This window comes from Barbus barbus, assembly GCF_936440315.1.
Source record: "Barbus barbus genome assembly, chromosome: 15".
Classification (NCBI taxonomy): domain Eukaryota; kingdom Metazoa; phylum Chordata; class Actinopteri; order Cypriniformes; family Cyprinidae; genus Barbus; species Barbus barbus.
The window spans coordinates 10,306,930-10,329,797 of record NC_136743.1 but is presented as its reverse complement, the minus strand read 5'-3'; the positions used below and the strand labels follow the sequence as shown (position 1 = coordinate 10,329,797).

Genomic DNA, 22,868 nt, shown 5'->3' with positions numbered 1-22,868 from the left:
TGAAAAAATTCCTAATTGCTAAAAATGTAACTCTCCACGGACTACCGTCGTCTTCTCCGCCCTGTCCCGTAAAAATTGAGAGCAAAGACGATGATGTGCTCGGAGCCAGTGATTTGTTGAATACATGTTTCTTCCTTTGTCTTTTGTTTGAATACTCATCCTCGAGATCTTTGCCTAACTATATGGCGAGGATCAAATGTAGCAGGATGTCCCGTGTTTGCCAGAGAAAGGCTAAGCCCTCACAACCCATTTTTTCATAAAAATGGTGTCTGTTCTTTTGTCAGTATTTGAATTCAGCTGGTTAAGAGCAAACATGGATGGACTGTGACCTGTTGCATGTGGAAAAGAATGATTCATTTCAGAAGGATGGGTCAGTGGCAGGGGAGGGATAGCACTTGTGGGGTACGCAGGGAGGGGTAAGGAGCTTGAATTACTTTGCCCCTTTTTTCCTTCTTCTTTTGTGAGGGGAATAAAGTATCAACTTTTCTCTTTTTGTATGAGAAGAATAACTTAAATGACTATATGTATATACAAATATATAAAGATATATATATATATATATATATAAATATTAAAAACCTGTAAAAATCATCTTCAACCCTTCCTCTTTCAAAGGGTGTCTAAATTGAATTGGTATTTGATGCGCAGAGGTTTATATTGTATAAGACAAAATACTTTTAAATGAATGGAAACATTGGATTTTTTTTCTTTCTTTCTTTTTTGGATTACAACCCTAATTGTCACTGAAATTAAAAGCATTAGTTTCTGTTAATGTTCATTTTCTCATTCTCACTTGTCTGCTCAAAGTGTCCTATCACTGGCATGTTTGTTTTTTTTGATCGGAGTTATCCCACGCTGCCTAATATTGTGTTCTTTCAGTTCAGTTCAGACAACATGTACGAATTGTGCAGTAAAAAAAGAGAAAAGTCTGTTCTTCTGTTTCTGACCACGTGCCTTATTATTTCAAGTGCCTTTATTTACTGTAAAACAGGAGGAATTTATTTTCTGTGTTATTTAATTAGTTTTATGGATGGTAACACAGATACTTTTATTCTCTTTTACTAGTTGTGCATAATTTATTTCTATTATATATTTTATTTCCACAAACCCAAAATTGCCTAATACGGGGACGTCATGTACAGTCATGACATTTAATTATTCAGCATAAAACCATGTGATATAAATCTATAAAAAGACTTTACAATAAGCTCACATTAACTTTAACATCAGTTAATGATTAGCTACACAATCACAATGAACAATGTATTTTATAGAATTAATGTTAGTTAAAAAAATACAAAATGTTCATTGTTCATTCATGTGAGATTACAGTTTCTAATGTTGAGAGAAATTTTGTTTTAAAATATATAATTCATTTACTAATAAATGCTGTAGAAGTTGATTGATTATGGTAACTAATTTAGCTGACTTGTAAATTGTGAATAATATTATTTCTCTGGTATTAGGCTAATACTAGTCAATGTTATTATTTGGAATGAAGCTCCTTCTAAGAGCATAAAAATTAAATTAAACTACAGAAAGAAACTTTCTTGCCGCCTTTGAACAGTTGTTCAAGAATTTAACAAAATTTAAGTTTGTGGAGCAGTTTTTATTTTAAAAACAAAATACAAGAACGACTGCAAATCTTACTTGCTATATCTGTTTGCATGAAGATCAATCTTATAAAAGACAATTGAAATGAAATTAAATAATGAATTCTAGTAATTTGCATAAGTTGTTTAAATCCTCCTGTCCCATTTGGTTTTCAGGCAAATTCATAGTGTGTTGATTTTTATGTCCATAATTTCGAGGAGTACAAAGAGAGGAAAAGGGTTCACGGGACTACTGGTCCCTCATGTTTAGGTCATATACTTTTAATAATACTTAGTTTCAATGCAGCTTCACAGAAATGTTTGTCCCAGTGGTTCAATCATTCAGCTTACAAGAAATACTTTTAGAGACTTCAATATCTCTACTTCCCCAGTGACCAAGCCAAAACCTGTATAAAAACCTGTAACTTATACGATGTTTAGGTATTAGAGAGAAAAATCAGCTGGGGAGACCTTCCCTCTGGCAACAAATTATTGTTCATATGATAGTAATATATGTCGTTATGATACCATTGACAGTCATAGTAGGCTACATATACAAAAATAAATGAAATAAAACAAAGTCCATGACCACCAATTTTAATGCATGCCTGTATGTGTGATGGGCGCGCGATGCCACCCGAAAAGTCATGATTCTTTCAAAATATAAGCTTTTATTCGCTTGTCAGTTGTCATTAATTAAACAGAAAACTTAATAGTCTTCGTTTTTATTTCAAAAGCACTAGGCAGGTCAGCGTTACGTGGTTTACACGAGAAGGGCTTATTACAAAAATAAAACTGATGACTTTTAACTTGAAAAATGTGTGGCCAGCTCTTATGTCGTCGCAGATTGACTATCGTTACTTGCGGCGAATTCACAGCTGTTACCTTTTTGCAGACAGTGAAAGAATATTGATCCTTCCCAAATAACGCATTTTAAATATTCGGTGAGTAGTTTTTGTATTATTTTTTTCTTCAGCAATAATCTTTTGCTTATTTTTCGTGCATTTACGGAAAGATCCATTAAACCGCTGCGCTTTGAGTGTCTAGGCCGAGCAGCGCTCTATGCAGTGTGGTCTGTCCTCTTTGTCTGCTACGAGGATTTTCACATTTCACGAATCTCTGCACGTGTGTCTGGTTTTGTTGAGTCGCGATGCCTTGCATCAGTGATTTCTATGAAAAGAAACCAAACCACGTTGTTGCGGGTTAAATACGAACATTCGCATTCTATTGTATTGTTTGTTGGGATATGGCGACCACAAGCACAGAAACCCAAACAGCACTGCAGCTCTCTCTCTGGTCGCGCTGGGGATTTTTAGGTCAAAGTTAAAGATTTAATGATATTGTATCATAGTTAGAGTCTGTTGCATCAGTTTTTTGAACGATGAAGCCAAATGTTTTACAAAAAAAATTAACACCCAGTACAAGACCACTCTGTATACTAATAGTAGCCTTTAAGTATGTTTTCTAAACATTTCGCTTTAAGATATCTGAGATTAAAAATGTTAAAATCTTCCTTTGAATTCCATTGATAGAGTGTGTACTGTATCCTAAGACTGGAAAGCAGCTGCATATTGCCATCAATTCAGTTTGTAGCATCCAATGAGTTGCTGGTGCACATCAATTTGAAAACAGAAGTGCATTGATTAAAACCAAACTAACCATGTCCAATTTTAATGCTCTTTGTTGTTATCTCAATTTTAAGTCAATTGACGCAGCTGCACGTTACCACCGTGGGAAGCTGTTGGAGGTGCTGCTCGCTGGTTGAGTGCTGGTCTTGTCATTTTGGCTGAGAACAATCTTCACTTCGGCCTGCTCACATTGACAAACAGACAACTGCCCTGCACTGACGCCATGGAGTGAGTCACAGGCATCAACACTTTCTTTCCATGTCAAATATTGTGTGATTTCTGAATATAAATGATCTAGGAATAGTATTGCTTTCCCTTTGGAAATATACTAATGTGTCTTCCTTCTTATTCCTGCCCTAGTCGTTCTCCCAGCACTAGTCAGCTGATGACCGGCAATGTCACAAATAAGACAGACCCACGGTCCCTGAACTCAAGAGTCTTCATCGGGAACCTGAACACTATGCTGGTTACCAAGGCAGATGTTGAAGCCATTTTTAGCAAATACGGCAAGATTGTTGGCTGCTCTGTGCACAAGGGCTTCGCCTTCGTCCAGTACGTCAACGAGAGGAATGCACGGGCGGCTGTAGCAGGAGAGGACGGCCGGATGATTGTTGGACAAGTGCTTGGTGAGGACATTAAAAAGAATCTTAGTCCATCTTATATTTTCCCTCTTAATTGAGCAATCAACTTGTCTTTGCATCAGATATTAATTTGGCAGGAGAGCCCAAACCTCACAGGTCAACAACGACAAAGCGATCGGCCGGAGATATGTACAGGTAAGGAAAACATTTCTTCGTTTGTATTTTCACCCATTTTATTGTTTTATTTAAATTAGCATTTTTTTTTTTTTTTTTTTTTGTCAATCTCTAATAATTTTCTTAAATCTCTGCAGCAGTAGTTCTTCTTTCGAGCTTGATTATGATTTCCAGAGAGATTACTATGACAGGTAAGATCTGCACAAACACTGTGTCAGTGTGGATTTATAAATGTGTGCTGACTTTTTGATCTGTTTGTGTTGTGCAGAATGTATTCATACCCTTCCCGTGTGCCCCCTCCACCACCACCTCCTCTCTCACGGGCTGTGATCCCTTCCAAACGTCCGCGGGTCAGTGTGAGTGGGGGAACCAGCCGCCGCACCAAGTCCAGCTTTTCCACTTCATCCAAGAGCAGCCAGCGGATGTCTTCTCGAACCTGTTAGTGCCTTTATTTCTTTTCCCTCACTATAGGGATTCATGTTAATTTGTCAGGGACAAATACATTAAAAATAAACATTGATTGATTTTTTTTTTTTTTTTTTTTTTTTCTTTTTTTTTCTGCGTTGTCATTATTAGCCTTTTTCTCATTTTAAATTTTTGACCTTGGTTGGCTTGTCAGTTTGTACATGCATTCAGGTTTTCTTTTTTTTTCTTTCAGTGAAAGCAGATGACCTTCAAACTATTAAGAGAGAGCTTGCTCAAATCAAACACAAGGTTGACTATCTTCTGGAGAGTCTGGACAGGATGGAGAAAGACCACAACAAGAAATCTGGTAACATTCTTCATGATTTCCCCCAAAGTTTTTGTTGAAGGGTCACCAGACAATGTCAAAATGGGCCCAGGCAATCAGTATTCCAAAATTTTTTATAAATTATTAGGGCTGTCAGTTTAACATGTTATGAAAAAATAACATGATTAAAATATTTTAACGCAGTTAATGCACTGGCCTTGCCCCCAGACCTGTACGTCATCTTACATTTCATACAGTTGACCGCTATGATCAAAGACTATAGAAAGAGACTTTGATATGATGCAGGGCAACAACTCCATAAATGCATTTATGCCCTATAATTCAAGATATTTGGGCAAAAATGCTCCTGTATGAGTTTTTGTCTCATATTTATATCATATGACAAGTGATATCATGCGAGCACAATCCCACAAGTGCAATTTGTCCCAAGTGTGATTTTACAGAGTTCAGTAAATAAGAAGTTAATATTGTCATATTTTAAACACAATATTGTCTGTTTTTGATCTGTTTTGTCAATAAAAATATTAGCTATAAAGCCACAGCAGAACTGTTGTGCTGCATCGAGCAACACAGCGGTGATTATGAATGAATCCGCGTTTTGAACGAATCAGGAGAACCAATGATTCAAAAGCCGATTCATAAAGTGAGCCATTTACTGAATTCTTGAATGAATCAGCCATTCGAATGAATGACTCTTAAGGTATTTTGAAGTCTGTTGGTAACACATCTGTTTTGGTTACCAATGATTTCTGTTGCATGAAAGAAAAAAAACTGAGATGTTTCTCAAATGATCATCTTTTATGTTCTATAGTTTATGCCGTTGTAGCCTAAACGTGTAATACATTTTATGTTGAATCAAATGAAATATTTCTTTTTAAAGTAGTTATTTGTAATGTCTACTTTCTCATTTAACACACAATAGCTTTAAATAATCTTTTGGGGGTATGTTCACAGCCAAATGTAGTTTACGGTTAATTAGATTAATTAGGCGCTTAAGTAGATGATAAAAATTTAATCGACTGACAGCCCTATAAATGACTTAAAACACCATTATGCCAAAACTTATATATAAAATTTATTCCTGTGATGAAAAAGCTGACTTATATATGATGATAGGGCTTCATCCTTCAGAAATCATTCATGCTGATGTGGTGCTTAAAGTTATAGCTCAAGACAATTATATATAATTATTATTACCGATTTTTATATTTGTTTATACATGTTTTTTTTTTCCTAGAGGGGAAGAGTGTGAAAGCAGAAGCGGGTGAGGCTCTTCAGCATTCCAGCAAGAAAGACAGAGAGAGGGAAGAGCAAGAGATGAATGATTCTGAGGAGGAGAGAGATTTGTTGGAAGAGGAGGAGGAGGAAGAGGTATGTGTAAAAAAAAAAAAAAAAAATCCAAGTGCTAAGTGATGGTGGTTGTGTTGTAATTGGTGCTGGATACTGCACAGACACACTTAACAAGTTTTTTTTTTTATGGTCTTCTCAGGTTAAAAGCCAGGGAGGAGAGAATGAAGAAGAGGGAGAGGATGAAGAGGGTGAACATGAAGAAGGGGAAGATGATGGTGACAGCGTTAATGGTGATGACTCGTAGGATGTTTTAAACACCGCGGATACGACGCGCACTCATAATTCAGCCCTTTCGGTTCTTTTGAAAAGTTGAAGCCAGTCTTTGAAAGATTTGTCTGTTATGATGTAGATTCCTGCACTCTTATAATGACTGACACTCTGTTTAGCTGATGTCAGTTTATTTTTAATGTTAGTATGACATCTTTTCAGGCTTTTGAAGTGTCCCTCAATCTCGCTGAAGACAAACATGTTTTCTGGCACAACAGAAACCATTACATTCTCCAGTTATTCTTAATCATTCTGACTTGAGGTTTTTCTTTTTAACTAGCAGAATATGTCCATTATATGTTCTCAGAAACTGGCCGGATCCCTGTTTGCCGTGTGTCTTATGGGATTTTTTTTTTCTGTGAACAAAGATAAAATTAGTATTTTAAAAGGGGGAAACTTGAGTGGCTCCTCTATTACAGAGAGCCGAGAAGCTTCCAGGAAACACCTATGTTTGTATTTACCTGTCTCTTTTATATTACCCTGTTTCAGAATAATTCTACAGGAAGATTTCAATAAAATATTAAATTAAATTTAAAAAAAAATTCCCAGTTTTGCAAACATCTTATGCAGGCTTTAAAACTGGCAAATTGTGACAATGTCGGGTTTTTATTTATTTATCTTTTTTTTTTAAGATTGAGGACAGATTTTTTTTTTTTAGTTTAGTATTTAATTGAATTCTTTTTCATATCACCAATAACAAGAATTTGGCGTACTATTTTACCATGTCACTGCACACAATGAGCTTTAAATGTCTGATTTTCACTGTTTATTATGAATGCTGCTTTGCTGGTGTATAACCACATGGGGCTAAGAATGAAAGTGAAGCCTAATTCAGTGGCATATTGGTTTAATTAAATGGTCAGCATTTGATATGCTAGAAATATAATTTGTGCTTGCATAAAAAGGCATTAATGTTTGCCTACAAAACCAGAATTGGCTCTGCACCCCTTTACCTAAATTCATTACTTCAGACTTCTGTGCCCTCTAGAAGCTTGCGTTCTGCAAGTGAACATTGTTTTATTGTTCATCCCAAAGAGGCACAAAATCAGTTTCACAGACTTTTAAATGAAATGTTCCCTCCTGGTGGAATGACCTGCCCAACTCAATCCGAGCAGCTGAGTCCTTAGCCATCTTCAAGAATCGGCTAAAAACGCATCTCTTCCATCTTTATTTGACCCTCAAACTCTAGCTTGCTCTATTCTTTTTCTATTCTATCGGTCTATTTATTTATATAAATTAAAAAAAAGAATTTGCTACGTGTACTGCGTTATGCTAACTGAGACTTGTTAGCTCTTTTGTTGATTTGATTGCTTCCATCGTCCTCATTTGTAAGTCGCTTTGGATGAAAGCGTCTGCTAAATGTAAATATGGAAAGTGCTACTCTCATTCTTAGAAAAATCATATGTGCGTATAGACTTTAACATATAACAAAAAAAAAAGAGATCCTTTTCTTCATGCCTTTTATTTACCAAGATGTAGTTTACTTAAGAACAATTAAGTTGCATTACAATAAATGTGTCAAATTGCATCCTGCACTGGATATGACATAAAATTCAGACATTCACAAGGGGAAAATCAGAAAACCACCGAAACTGGTGTAACTTGCTGGATCATCATAAACCCAGGTGTTTGCCCAAAGTTGTGTAGAAATTTGATCACCAATCTCCAGTGTGAGAACAACACCATTGCTGGCATTACCATTGGCGACAGGCTTCCAAGTATACAGAGAGCACTGGGTTGCACCATTCTTCAAGAGACTGACTGCCATTGTGTTTCCACCATGAGAATGACCGTAAAATCTGAAGTAATAGGCTCCTTTGATTGGTGCTGTGAAAATGCCTGCAATGCACATGTACAAAGTAGGGGAGGATATGTATTCATTCCGAACCGTCATGGCACAGACATCTCGGTTCGGTTCTAGAGGCCTTACAATGAATACAGGCAATTTATCCCCAATCCAGAAGGAGGTGCCTGCAGTAATGCAACGCTATTTGATAACCGCCAGCAGAAGAACAGCGAATGCCATGAGTTGCGCACTTGAAAACAAAGCCTACTAGACAGTGACCATGTGCTGATTCTGAACGCGTCTAAACAAAGGAGTCTATTTTAAAGGCTTGTGCACTCAACTGTTTGCGATGTAATGTATCTGAATACTAAACTATTAATTATTATGTAAATTATAGGCTTTGTACTTCAGCTGCATTCCATCGGTGACACAGAGGCGGGCACGCTGATGTTTGGTGAACTGTATTTTAAGTACCAACTTCGCTGTCAAGTTAGCAATACTGGACGAGATCACTTCAACTGTTTCCAGCAGAATAAACTTTAAACACTTATTGTCTTATTAATAATGCATCACTGTATAAAGGTCTGCTTTTATGTGTGTACACTCGCAATGAAAACAAAACTTATATATATATATAACATAATGAAATAATATTTAGTATTTTCACATCTAGGTGGAAGAAATTGTCATTTGTAGTACTGTCTGTTCAAAATAAATTAAAAGAAACCGAGCATAGTAGATTTTTTTTTTTTCCAGTTCTACCGAAATCGTATCGATCCGTGTCCCCCGAACCGAGGTACGTACCGAACCGTGACATCTGTGTACCGTTTCACCCCTGGTACAAAGTAGCCACAGAGAATAATATGTGAACATGATTCTGCATTTGTCATGATATTCTCTTTACAGAACTTACCAGTATTTGAGTCATAGGCACCTCCAAAATTACTAAAGACTTTTTTGTAGACCAGAGTGTTCGCAGTGTTAGTGGGCCCAGTGTATTTTGCTCCAGATTCCAGAAGTCCAGCTGAAAAGGCAACCTTTTTGGCTGTGAATAAGCGAACAGACCAGTGTGAAATATATAATATAATGAAATACGTAATTTAAATCATTTAAATATAAATGGGAACAAAGTATGCCTTTTACTTACCTTCATTCTCTTTTTGGAAAGACTCGAGCTTACTTTGTGAATCATCAATTTTGGTTTTCAAAGCTGTTCGGAATATACATTGATATGATGTTACTAATAATGAAGTAATTAGTAACAAATAATTTAAACAGACATAAGTTGTAATGTCTTTAAAATAGTTCATGAATTGTAAAGTTTTTTTTTTTTCCATAATGATAAAAAAATTGCAACTGTTCACCTTCCACCTTAATTTCATTCTCACTCAATACTTTGGCCAGTGTTTCTTCTAATTTTTGTATCCTTTCATCCATGTTTTTCAGTTTCTCGAGCTCAGCAATGATGTTCACACTTGGTGAAAATACATCTTCTGCAAGTAAACTCCCAGCACAGAGCAGCAGTAGCATTTGTAACACCGCCATCGTCAGTTATTTTTCAGATACACAAATTACTCCTGTGATTATTCCACAATTTAGCTTCGAATTGCAAACGCTGTTACAAATGCTTTGAAACCTTGTATTAAGGTTACATACGTTTGTCAACATTTGTACTTTACACTGATGTTGTAAGGTTTTGTTTATTTTAGTAATCCATTAGGACAAGTCAGATGTAGTATTGAGTGCACTGAAAGTACATTTTCATGCGTTAATGGATTATCATCTATATATTACATTAATATAAAAACATTTAATTCTATGACACATTTTTGTTACTTGTAAGCAGGTAAATAGAAAACCCAGAGTGGAGCTGTTAGAAAGCACTTTGAATGGGATGAAAAAAAAGAGAGGTACTTTGACTTGTTTTGCAACTATTTTCGATGACGCAGAAGAAATGTTGTCTGAAACCTAAGTTAGTCTAAATTAATTACTTGTTTAACTGAGCTGTTGTAAACACGTGAAGTCAAACATGTAAATGGTGCTGTACTGATAAATTTCGCCAGAGCTGTGATTGCCTGTGGCTCCTGCTGAAACTACAGCGCCACTTCATTTTAACATGATATCTTGTAAATATTTGTCAGCTAAAAATATCTGTAATGTTTTATAATGAATAATAATAATAGACATGCAGTACATACATCAGACTGTCACTGTCTTAAAAAAAATTCACACACCCTGATTTCGCTTCGTCGTTTATATCCACCTTTTTCTTGCCGGAAAAAATCTGATTTGCAGACAGTGCTCTTAGCGTATGTTTTGTTGAGCTGTATTGACAGCAACCTCTGAATATAAATGAAAGGCTGTTGTTAACTAACTTTAGTTTTAAAAGAATGGTCAAAAAATGAATTAGCCTCAATGTCTCAATGAGAGTTGTCAAAATACTGGTCTGCATTCTGGTGGATAATTAATTAATTAATTAATCAGTTTTGCCAAAGCCAAGTCAGAGAGAGAGAGACAGAGAGCTACAATGTGAAATACTCACGACGAATATACATTCTTCTTACCACTAGATGGTGCCATAATGAAAAAATGAATAAGGATTAGTTTACTATCCATTACCCAGGTGGTCAAAAAATAGATCTTAAATGTTATCACGGTGATATAATAACATCTCTCCATTTTAATTTTCACATGGTTTACATATTGCTTTGCATATATTTATTATCCAAAGCCATTTTCATGTAACAGACATGTAAACCGTTGAAAATGTTTTGCATTGTATATAATTGACCCTTTTTGCATCTAGAAGTGAAAGATGTCATAGTTGGGTAAACTTGTATAGCAATGAATGGAAGCTAACAAATATATTTTTATGTTCCCATTTGCTCCAATAGTATATATGTGTAAATATCCAATCGGTTTATGATTGAGTTCTCATCCTACATTTTTTTCCTCATTGCATTTCATCAGGGTGACATCAGAGACATGAAATAGGTTGCAAACAGGGTTTCATTTTGACTCCAAGTGTTCTGATGTCACATCAAACACCATCACCATTAAATTAAGTATTATGCTAAATGGGCTGATACTTTGCACAGTCAACACCGGATATGCAGTGACATCCAAGCACTCTCCTTTTACTTACGACCCCCTTTTCATCACATCATCTCTCTCTCAAATGCTCTGCTTTGCCTCATCATTAACCACCAGCTGACTAAATAGGCATTAACTCCACAGGTCACTAAATAAAAAGGCCTGAAGGGAAGAGAACATGTAAGATCATGTTACATATTTTTATTAATAACTCCCTCTCGTCTTTCAATTTGTAAAGTAATCTTGAGCTATTTAGCTAACACGCGCATGCATATAATCTTGTACATACATGTACTGTAGTGCCCTCACAGAGTTTAGACATGTAGGCCGTAAAAAAAAAAAAAATCTCAGTGCTGATAAACACACTGAGCATGAATGTGGTCGGGCACGTATCATATGCACCATTCTGGGTCAGACAGAAGTGCAAGCCAGAATTGATTGCCCAAAAAGAAAACTGACATCTGTGAAATCCAAGGAGGTGCGCCAGCCTCCATGTCGTCCTGGAGTGACCTAGTGCCACATTCTCGCACCAAGGATGAGCCAAGTGTAGCAAATAAGACACCCCCACCCTCTCCACCCGTCCGTCTCCATGCTACATCTTGTATTTTTAGCCAAGATCTGAGCTGTGTAATACTTAATATGGCAGAGAATGTCTTCCTGTGTGCCTTAAGATCCCTTCCCTTTCCATCTCATACCTTTAATAAATTTCATTCCTCACAATCTTTCATTCATGCTTCATTTTTTGGTTGTCCCATACACAAACTTTCTGTTGTTTCCTTAAAGGTCATACTAAAAACTTCTCTATTGTTAACTCTACTTTGCCTTGTTCCAATCTCTAGTCTGGCTCACTCCATGAAGAATCGTGTCTCTTTCTTTTTTAGCAGCTCTCTCTCTCTCTTTCTCTCTCATGCACTCACATAATCCCACCCCCTAAAATGCTCTTGACCCTGTTACTCGTCTCTTTTACCCGTGTGTAGGGGTTTCATACAGGGGGCCTCAGGACTTGGTCTTGTCTGTTCTGGGTGGCGGGGATCACAGGTCCTTTCTAATTTAATTTTATGATTTAATTAGTCAATTTGTTTTAAATTTATTGGAACTACATATTACCCTTCTTAAGTATTGAATCATGAAGTGGAACCTAGTGTTCCTTGGGCTCCTTCTGACCTTCGGGCAGCTGTCATGGGGGCAGAAAGGTATGGACATCCCTGAGTACGATGGAAAGGACCGCGTTCACGACCTAAATGCCAAGAATTACAAGTCTGTGATGAAGAAATATGACGTGATGGTGGTGTACTACCATGAGCACGTAGGATCCAGCAAAGTCGCCCAGAAACAGTTTCAGATTGAGGAGCTGGCCCTTGAGGTGGGTTTGACCCAGAAATCGGTCAAAGGGGATGGAGTTGTAGGTAGCACCTGGAACCACTGTAACTATGAACATCCTTTACCAAAAGACATCTGTGAAAGGTGGAGTGTCATTTAGAGTAGATTATCATATTTGCTGTTGTTTTAGTTAAATATGACTTATATGCACCCTTGAAATATGCTTGCTACTGATATCACTTATTTACATAAAGTGTGGCTAACAAGTTTATTTAAAGTCTTAATTCTAGACATATTACTTGTGAGTTTTACACATTGTGTAGTGTTTTAATAAGAGCAGAACATATTTGCACATAAATTCTTGTGAATCAATGTCAAAACCATTTTTATGTTAACTAAAACTGTTTAAAAAAAGTTATTGTTAATTGAAACAAAGCGGAAATTAAATGAAAATGTATCTTTAAAAACTTAAATACCAATCAATAGTTAATAGGTTTAACTTGAAGTCCTAAAATTACTAAAGCTAAAACTTAAAAAAAAAAAATAATAATAATAATTATTAAATCTAATAAAAATGACATGCATAAAACAAAATTATATAAAAAAAATAACCCAAAAATATAAAAGCCATTTTTAAAAGATCAATAAATACTATAATAATATACAAATAATACTAAAACAACACTGGTTGTGTCTTAATTTAGATTTAGTTTTCTACATCTGAAAAAAATAGCCAGTCATAGATTAGATATATAGCAGGTTATAAATATAAATGTTACATTTAATCAGAATGCAAAACTATATATTTAGCTAATAGTCAAATGTGTTGCCCCTTGAGAAATGTCAATCAAAGACTCATGAAGCCAGTAGAAAAGTTCATCTTTACAGGAATTTGTGTGCGCCTATTTATAGCATGTAGTATCTTACTTCCGGCACTTTATAGTTCTGCTCTTATGGTTCATGGAAAGTTACATTTATAGTAAACAGAGCTGCATGGCACTTAAATTTGACAAAAAATATTGTAATTTGCATTGATGTATCTATTTGGTGGTTGAAACAGTAATTGACTTAGTATTAGCCATAGTTTTGGATTGCTTAACACCGATTGAGGACAATTACAAATTAATTGAATTAATGATATACGTCAGATGCTTTGCTCTGTATCAGAAGGAAAAGTACTCCACCAGAGCCAGGGGAATGTGGGGCCTGTTACACCAGCCATGAGAACACCCTGGACTATGGCATCTATGTTCAGAACAGTGCTGATGCACCACACAGTATATTTGCACCCTGAGCATAAACCTGGATGGGTCATTTTTCAAAAGAATTTGTTTTTCTGGATTTAACTAATTTTCTCTTGGGTTTGTCAACAGGCCCACATGCAAATACCAAAACTACTGTTAAAAAGAATATGTAACGTACTGCAAAGTAGCATTTTGAAGCATCAGTACTGATTTTTTGTAACAGTACAGTATGTACAGCCTGAACTACAGGGCCAGGGGCCAAATCATGAGTAACACTGTATTAGTTTGCATAAGAACACAGATATTAGCCAGCTCTTGACAACAGTGTTGTTATTGTTAACTAAAACAACAACCAAAAAATACTTATTTTAAAAAAGAAAAGCTGTAATAAAAGATAATACACATATTAGATGCTTTTTGTAGAACTGCTCAGCTGAACTGAACTCATTTCAAAATTGATACCCTTCACACTGTTATTGATCTGAACTGAACCAACACTGAACTGACTTGAGCTAACTAACACGATTGTCTATTAGAGCTGCTTTACAGCAAAATCTGAATTGACTCTATAATTGTTTCCAAAATTGGTACTGCTATTTTCCTGTTTATCTCTATATAAAGTGGCTTTGAATCAATCTGTACTGTATAAGGTGCTATATAAATAAAGGTGACTTGACTTGAACAAACTCAAATCATCTTATATGACAATTAGATATATTACCCTGGCGACTAACTGAAATAAAGTAAGCACTGAAATGACTAAAACTGAAACTGAAATCAAAATAAAGCTAAATAGAAATATTTTCAAAAATCAAAAACTAAATGAAAATATAAAAATAAAAGCTAATTCAATTAATAAATACTATATAAATAATACTAAAATAACACAAAGAGTATCAAAAATTCACATCACTTTAATTTTAAATCAACCTTTCATATAAACATTCCAGTTGTAATGTGGATAATGCCACAAGCAATCCCAATCACCCATTACATTAGCATCTTCCTTTACACTCTCAGCAGGCAGAACTCACCCCATGTGGCCAAAAGGTTACACCATCATTTAGCCATGCTGTGACCTCCTGCATTCAATAGTGGCCTGTTGTTATTAAGGACTTTGTGTGTGGGCTACAGTGCAATCCTAAAGAAACAACAGATAATGCTATATTGTGTTTGTTGTGTGGGATTATCTAATTTGAGTAACAATATGTCTAAATCTTTGATGTCAGTTATAAAATAAGTGGCATACTGACTGATTTGTGTTGGACATTGTGTTAATGGGAGAAGTGCCAGAACATCCAATCGGTCGATCTTTTAGTTTAGTGGATTATTATTAGGCTATAATTTTTGTTGTTGTTAAAATAAATAAACAATGACAATTTATTAATAATAAATTATCATTATTTGTATTATTATTGTTTTTTGTAATTCATGTGGTTAATGTGTTGAGGATTAATATTTGACCCTCATACTGGTCTAACAAGTTTGTTTAACAGTTTTGTTAACATTATTCAATATAATTTATCAACCATGCATTATGCATAACCTTTTTATTGATAGGCCTATATTAAGAGGGTAATGGGTTCTGTAAATTTTTTTTGTTTTTTTTGTTTTGGCCCAATAGCTGTGGGTTTTTGCGTAAGTGGCTTTGCTCCCCAATACACAGCAGTCCAGCACTGATGTAATGTTACGGGAGTTATAATAACTTATAACAGCTTGTGTGCTGTGTGGAATGCAGGAGGTTCTAGCATGAAATCCGCAGTGTCGGCTGAGAGGACTGAGTGTTGGGCACAGTACTGTACCTGTCAGCGGATCCCAGGAACTTGAACGTCACCACCACCTTGCCAAAATAGTCCTGGTTGGTCTCTGCAGCAGCGCTAATTATAGTCAGCTCTGCTGTCATAGCTGTTTGTGTGGTACAGGCCACTGTGATGCTCCATAACAGAAGATCTGCTTTCTGCCCTTATAGAAACACGTTCATTTACACCAAACAGCGCAGGGTGTTCTGGTTAAATTTACTTTACAAATGTTGGTTAATAATGTGTTGACTTATAAACATTCCTTAGGCCTCTGAGAAACCTAGTTATAGATATGATAGTGTTCTCAGTTCTGTTGTTGGGAAGCCATATTTAGATTTGTTGGCCATATTTAGATCACATCTCTGAATTGTTGAATGTATGCTGAATTGAAAAGATATGAAGGTATGACTGAAAGAGATGGGGAGATGCAAAGAGGAAAAAGAAGGGTGCATTACACCGTGGCTGTGTATTGGATTAAATGTCTCCTCCTCCTCCCTCTATCCTGATTCTGATTTGTCATAAGCAAACTCTATCTAGATTCGTTGGAAAAATCCTCTCTTGTTGACTCATGGCTTTTTGTGGGTCACCTTATATAGCTGTGGTCGATTTGGCCTTAAGCCTTTAGCTGAGTTTAGCCTAAGATTTTATTAACAGACATACATCCCTCTCCTTTTAAAACTAGTGTGTTGCACTAATGCATAGGACTAAACAAATAGGAAAACCTGTGAAAAAATAATGTGAAACATTATCCTTTTATAAGGCATACTAATAAGACTTTTATATCTAAAATATTGATGCTAATTTTACAAACAATCCGGAGAGAACAGCACCTTAAAACAATTCAATAGAACACTCAGATAAATAATCAAAATTAATTTAACCAATTTCTAAGCTATATGAGATTCAACTTGATTTTTCAAGTCAGTTCAATACAATTTAAGTTTAAATGACTTGTACAGGTAGTTTGATTATACATCCACAAAGTTAAAATGATCTCATTTACTCACCCACATTTTGGTCCAAACCTGAATTAATATTTTTGTGCAACAGAAAAAGGATAAAACATTTTGTTGTCTTTTTCTGTGCAATTACTGTGAATGAGAACGAAAGGTTTCAAGTTGCACCATAAAAATATCAGAAACATCCATACAATTCATGCACTAAATTCCAAGTTTCAGACTATAAATGTAATTCATTATTTAAAAAGTTCTCCTTGGCATGTTAATTAGAGAAATAGCTTCGATTCTTCAATCATTATTTTCTGCCAGACATTTACAATGATCCGATCTGACGGATACATTTTGATTCATTTATTGACTTGATTTGGTCATAGCAGTTAATGCATAGATACCTCTGAAGATGTAAAATAAGGTGCATTACATAAGCTATCTGGCATAATGAATCGGTCGCAGTCTTCAGCAGCATCTGAAATGTTACTCATTCCAAGATGGCGGACGTGTTGACATATGTTAACCAGTCAAATGAAAAAGAGGGATCTATGTATAGATATCTATGCGTTAATAGCTCACTTGAGGAGAAAATTATCAGTGAATAATGACTTAAAATTCTGTCTGTTTTTCATACAAAGCTGTCACATGACATCAAAAGACTTTTGTGTTGTGAGCAAGTTACTGACAATTTTAATTTGACAATTAATTTTCTCAAAGTGAGATATGTGTGAGTATGTATAGGAATTGGTTCCTCGCAGTGGTTGGAGAAATGGTTGGTTGCACCTGTCACCACGCCAGCACCCTGTTACTCCAGCTCAGCAGGCACATGTAGCGCTGTGTTTGGTGGAAGCAGCTGTCCATCATACGGATCAAGTTTCACACCGATTTAGAAAGTGCAGGGGCAGCGGTCTTGATGACGGCTTTTATGGATGTAAGACTGTGGACTAAACTAGCCACAGTTCTTACAGCATAGCCTGAAATATCTGTGCAGGCAGAAAACAAATTTGCTGTCCTCATCCAACACGCTGTGTTTGTACTCAGTTACCAAAGTTGAGAATGAACACATAATGGTTGTGCTGATAACACAAACCCGAATGAGCTTAAAACAAGAAGTTACTTTACCTTAGTGTTTCCAAATGAACAGGTACTGCCCTCTTAACAGTTATATCATGTGAACTGGGTATCTGTTAGGGCACCACTAAGATGCATTTAAACATTTAAACTAAATCACACATGCTGTTTAAAGGAGCTGTAGGACATTACTTTTTGTTTTATTATATTTCTTTGTTACACAGCTTGCTGCACAAGTCCTGGAGGATCTTGACGATGAGGACATCGGAGTTGGCCTACTCGATGAGAAGACGGACAAAGCTGTTGCCAAGAAATTAGGTATGTCCATTCAAGAAACACTCAAATATTACCAGAACTGTAATGTGATGTGATCTACTCCATGTAAATGGAATATTTGTAAAATCTTTTACAAAAAAATAATCTTTTACGCAAAAAAAACAACAACTAAAATATACATTTTTATTTATACAAAACCTTAACCAAAAATGTTGATGTTTATGTAAAAAGCTTCATTTTATGTTTAATCTAATCAGTGGAAGATACTGTTGGTGTGTTTTGGGTTGTCTACTCTGTAAAATAGTCCATGTCTGTCACTGTAGGTTAGTGGAAGAAATATTATGACATAGGTCAAAGGTAATTTTTTTGACAATTCATTGAAGTTTAATTGAATCTGATTGTGTGTTTTCTGGTGAATAGTTTTTCCTGTTTCAGGCTTTATTTCATGCTTTATTTATTCCTCTGGTACAGATTACTTGTTAAATTTTAGGATATCAGCAGAAAAACAACCATGACCTCTGGTGGACATTTCCCACATGGTTCTCACAGGTGTATTTCCATTTTTGTGCTTTTCAGGTCTGGATGAGGTTGACAGTATCTACATCTTCATTGACGACGAGGTCATTGAGTATGATGGAGAGCTTGCTGCGGACACACTGGTGGAGTTCCTCTATGATGTACGTGAAAAATTATTTATACCTGGTGCTTATTATAGACTGTTTGGTCTGAAATAATTCCTCAGTTTTTTGTTTTCTTTCACATTTTTTCTTTTCCCTCGACTTGTTCTCCTTCTTGCACATGCATGCTTTGTCCTCAGTGTATATCTTCTTGTCATTTCTCCCCTTCCTAATCAACTTTTTTCCCAGGTCATTGAGGATCCAATTGAGATCATTGACAATGTACGTGAGTTGAAAGGTTTCCATAATATTGAGGAGGACATCAAGCTGGTGGGCTTCTTCAAGGGTGAAAAATCTGAGCGTACGTATCCAAATGGGCCATGCAATGGGCTTTTTTCCAATTTAAACTGTTTGAGAAGTTCACCTGTGGTCTTGTGATTTTTAGACTACCATGAATATGAAGACGCAGCAGAGGAGTTTCATCCACACATCAAGTTCTTTGCCACCTTTAGTCCAAAGGTAACTAGTGTAAATGTAATTTACTGAACACTATGTACTAATAAAAATCTAATTGGACCAATTGGATTAATTGGACTTTCTGGTGATATTTAGGTTTTATACCTTATCCTATCTTCTCTGGATCTTTTTTATTTATGCTAAAAGGTAAAATGGCAGTAGTTTTACTCTGGCAGCAGAGTTTTAATAAACAAATTAACTTTTTGCTTTCGGCTACTTTTCTAAAACACTGATGTAATAATATTGTATGGGTGTTCATAGTGCGTAAAGGGAATCGTAGCTCCATAATCAGCTGTAGTGTGTAACAATATTTAAACTGCATTCAAATTAAAAGTATGTCTGCATGAGTAGTTTTTAAAGCAACACCTTTATTTTTATGCATGTAAATTTACCCTTAAAAAAACAGAAATTGACAGTTTCTCTATTGATCGAGACTATGCAACCTCTGTTTGCAGGTTGCTAAGAGTCTAGGCTTGAAGTTGAATGAAGTGGATTTCTACGAGCCCTTCATGGATGAACCCGTCGTCATCCCCGGTAAACCCTACAGTGAGAAAGAACTTGTTGAATTCATTGAGGACAATGACAGGTGTGTTGACTGATGTGAAAAGTGCTTTAAACTGAGAAATAAAATCATTAGTGAACATTATTGAAAATGTCTCCACAGGCCGACACTGAGGAAAATGCAGCCATACAACATGTATGAGATCTGGGTAAGCTGATGCTGTCTCAGTCAAACAACAGTTTTTTTTTTCGGTGCTTGCAAGGCAACACTTTGATACTGCTGAAACATTCTGTTTCTCTTCTTTTTTTTTTGACAGTTTGCTACAATAAATTCAGCTTGAACCACTTCACATACAGAATCGTTTCAAAGTTTGTTTTGTTGATAATTTCACTCTGCCATTGAGATGAATGGGAATGCTAATGGATAGCTCTCTCCAGGTATTACAGACCTCCTTGATTTAACCGTCTATAATTTAATGCCAAGGGTATATAATGAAAAGTATGGTGATGTAAATGTACATTGACTTTTTTAAAGCTACACTATGTAACTATTTGACCTTCCAAATTATGTCTTTACTTTATCCAAATACACTTGTTAAACCTACAATACTGATTTACATTGTCCGGTTGGGACAGATTTCACAGGAAAATGGCATACATACATCATTAGCCTGTGGGCAGAAACAAACAAAAAACACATTATTTATTTGTCCATCCGCTCTGAGGAGATGTGCTTTATCAGGGTTATTATAGTTAATTAAAACTAAAATGAAAACATTTAAACAAAAACTACTAAACTGACAAGAACACACAAACAAAATTACTAAAACTTAAATTATAAAAATAAAAAAATCAAACTATTAAAGTATCTCAACAATACAAAAATAGCTCTTTCCTGTATCTCTGTGTAGATCGGCGTGTCAAAACACAACAAACCAAATTCTTCAGTAAGACGAATTTAGCTTTATTGTTTCACCACTAAAGGGACAATTTACAAAGTGTAGCTTTGAAAATAAAAGTATTTAAAAAAACTGTAGATTTACCAAGGTAATTATTGCAGAAACACGTCACAATAGTCTGTGAAAAGGGTCCATATCTCTCAGAAAACACTTTTCTTATGCTGCCTTGCAAGCACTGTGATTTCCTTCAGGACTTAAACATTCAGTATATAAGATTATCTGTTAGAAACTGTTGCTAGACTCAATGAAACTAATGTACAGTAAATTATATTCTAAATTAATAAAGGATCAAAGACATCGCAAAGGTTTTCCAAGATGTGATCTCATAATTTGTAGTAGTAACTGAGCACAAGATCTTTCCCTTCATGTACTGTAACCATCATTTTCTGACAGGAGGATGCTCTTGATGGCGAGCATATAATTGCTTTTGCTGAAGAGGGTGACCCAGGTATGAGATCTTTTTATTAAGCTGCTTATATTGATCTCGGCCTCTGTCATTTTGAAACATGACACTTGAACGTCTGGTGTTTTCTTGGGGTTCTTTCAGATGGCTTTGAATTCCTTGAAATCGTGAAGGAGGTGGCAGAGGATAACACAGACAATCCCAACCTGAGCATCGTCTGGATCGACCCCGATGACTTCCCTCTGGTAACCCCATGGCTTATTGTGTGAAGAAATGTGGAATGTATAATCCTTGCTGTGAAATTAGATACCAGTACATAAGCATTAATGAGAATTTCTCTGTGACCTGCAGCTTGTCCCCTATTGGGAGAAGACCTTCGACATTGACCTGTCCTCACCTCAGATTGGTGTAGTGGAGGTCGATGATGTAAGTTTCTCACGGTAGGATTTATTTGCTGTGTGTTGTGTCTTTCGCGACTGAGCTGGTGTGTCTTCTGCAGGCTGAGAGTATCTGGTTTGATATGGATGATGACGATGACATGCCAACAGTTGATGAGCTGGAGGATTGGCTGGAGGATGTGCTAGAGAACAAAATCGATCCTGATGACGACGATGACGATGATGACGACGATGACGACGATGACGACGACGACGATGATGACGACGACGACGACGATGATGACGACGACGACGACGACGATGATGATGATGATGACGACGACGACGACGATGATGATGACGACGACGACGATGATGATGATGATGACGACGACGATGATGACGACGACGATGACGACGACGATGATGATGACGACGATGACGACGACGATGATTAAATTCTTACCATTTTACATGTATTATCCAAACTAAAGTCTGTTTAATTGCAACTGTCTGAATCATCAACGTGATAAAAATTCCTTCGTTATTTTTTGTCGGATATCATGAAGTTAAAAATGTCATCATTTAGCTGTGACCTTCCACGCATATCTAGGAATGCGCTCTTCATTCTTTTTCCCATTGACCCAATGTTTTATTCAAAGACCACGCTCTCTCTTAAACTTTCAGATATTCACTTCCAAATGTTGACATCACTTCTAAAACCAAAATCATTAGCAAAAGATGTATTCCTTTCAGTTTGTTGCCACCCATTTCTTTCGTTCATAAGGACATATTGTAATTGGCAGTTAAATAACCACTAATACATTTGGAAAAGGACTTGACTTTCAAGCATAAAAATGTAACCAAAAATGTAAGATAGTCAGAGGGAGCAGTAAGATTATTTTAAGTGTACATCCATCTGTTAAATTTGTTGTTATTGTCTCAATGTTTATTTGTACTAATATGTGGATGGATTGTTTGTCCCACTGTGATAGGACCTAAAGGTGCTAAGCAGGCTTTTCCTCAAGGTCATTTGTCATACCTTCTTTCTTTGTTAAGACAGGATGTGACCTTATGTGACATTAGACAGAGAGGGGATTGTCCAGCCTTCCTTCTGTGTCTAAAAGTGCAGTAAATCACACGTTTTCTACTGAAAAAGAAACATGAATATTTTATTTTATTTTTTAATAAAGACAACTTGGTTTAACTCTTAAGTCTTAAAATAAAAACAGATTGGAATAAAGTGTTGTGAATCACAGTTTTTTATGAGACATTACAAAAAAGTCTGAGACTATTGATCTGCTGCTTGTAGGTTATTGTTGTCTTTAGAATCAAATACAGAATTGACAAATCCAGAAAATGGCACTGGATTTCTTTTCTATTTTACCATGTAATGTCACGCAGAGGATAGCCTACAGATATTCATATAGTCCTAGCAGATGATACCTTTGGTGCAAAAAATGTTTTGCCTAGTCATATCTTTTGTGGACACAAAGGGTTTGCTGTCTCACATAGATATCGCAAATGACTCTGTGATGTGTTTTCTTATTTTTGCCTCATTATTCTGACTTTATTTGTTTTGCTCCAAACTTTCCACAAGGGTATAACAAATT

At 35.9% G+C, this 22,868-nt stretch overlaps 3 protein-coding genes across 4 annotated transcripts in view; 2 read left to right on the top strand and 1 right to left on the bottom strand.

The window, feature by feature from the left end:
- Window positions 1-883: 883 nt before the first annotated feature.
- Window positions 884-22,868, top strand: part of LOC306881703 (heterogeneous nuclear ribonucleoprotein C-like) — a 75,321-nt gene continuing 53,336 nt past the window's right edge. The window contains exons 1-9 of one of the 2 annotated variants that reach the window (XM_079435922.1): window positions 2,416-2,536; window positions 3,295-3,448; window positions 3,581-3,846; window positions 3,924-3,996; window positions 4,113-4,166; window positions 4,244-4,413; window positions 4,634-4,747; window positions 5,964-6,097; window positions 6,216-7,754. In XM_079435922.1, the coding sequence (XP_079292048.1) occupies window positions 3,444-3,448; window positions 3,581-3,846; window positions 3,924-3,996; window positions 4,113-4,166; window positions 4,244-4,413; window positions 4,634-4,747; window positions 5,964-6,097; window positions 6,216-6,320 (921 nt within the window). In that variant the 5' untranslated portion in view covers window positions 2,416-2,536; window positions 3,295-3,443 and the 3' untranslated portion in view covers window positions 6,321-7,754. Of the gene's footprint in view, window positions 3,449-3,580; window positions 3,847-3,923; window positions 3,997-4,112; window positions 4,167-4,243; window positions 4,414-4,633; window positions 4,748-5,963; window positions 6,098-6,215; window positions 7,755-22,868 lie in introns of those variants that run through there. The other variant, XR_013785163.1, reaches the window with a different exon arrangement.
- Window positions 7,786-9,784, bottom strand: LOC306881705 (complement C1q-like protein 4). The gene is made up of 4 exons (XM_079435924.1): window positions 9,494-9,784; window positions 9,277-9,339; window positions 9,043-9,174; window positions 7,786-8,182 (listed from the first exon to the last, which is right to left on the bottom strand). Exons 1-4 carry the CDS (start codon window positions 9,672-9,674, stop codon window positions 7,905-7,907), a joined length of 654 nt encoding a protein of 217 aa, XP_079292050.1. The 5' UTR covers window positions 9,675-9,784; the 3' UTR covers window positions 7,786-7,904.
- LOC306881702 (calsequestrin-1-like) lies at window positions 12,172-22,609 on the top strand. The gene is made up of 11 exons (XM_079435921.1): window positions 12,172-12,585; window positions 17,831-17,924; window positions 18,459-18,559; window positions 18,749-18,860; window positions 18,945-19,018; window positions 19,471-19,601; window positions 19,680-19,725; window positions 20,869-20,923; window positions 21,023-21,123; window positions 21,230-21,304; window positions 21,378-22,609. The coding sequence occupies exons 1-11, from the start codon at window positions 12,349-12,351 to the stop codon at window positions 21,711-21,713; spliced, it is 1,362 nt and encodes a 453-aa protein (XP_079292047.1). The 5' UTR covers window positions 12,172-12,348; the 3' UTR covers window positions 21,714-22,609.

What these genes read in the sequence shown, in the direction of transcription:
- LOC306881702 (XM_079435921.1), top strand. Translation starts at nt 12,349, where the DNA reads ATGAAGTGGAACCTAGTGTTCCTTGGGCTCCTTCTGACCTTCGGGCAG. An exon ending in TTCATTGAGGACAATGACAG is followed by an intron (nt 19,602 to 19,679) that starts GTGTGTTGACTG and finishes ATGTCTCCACAG; the next exon opens with GCCGACACTGAGGAAAATGC. An exon ending in ACCCCGATGACTTCCCTCTG is followed by an intron (nt 21,124 to 21,229) that starts GTAACCCCATGG and finishes TGTGACCTGCAG; the next exon opens with CTTGTCCCCTATTGGGAGAA.
- LOC306881705 (XM_079435924.1), bottom strand. Translation starts at nt 9,674, where the DNA reads ATGGCGGTGTTACAAATGCTACTGCTGCTCTGTGCTGGGAGTTTACTT. An exon ending in GAATGAAATTAAGGTGGAAG is followed by an intron (nt 9,340 to 9,493) that starts GTGAACAGTTGC and finishes TATTCCGAACAG; the next exon opens with CTTTGAAAACCAAAATTGAT. An exon ending in TTTCCAAAAAGAGAATGAAG is followed by an intron (nt 9,175 to 9,276) that starts GTAAGTAAAAGG and finishes GCTTATTCACAG; the next exon opens with CCAAAAAGGTTGCCTTTTCA.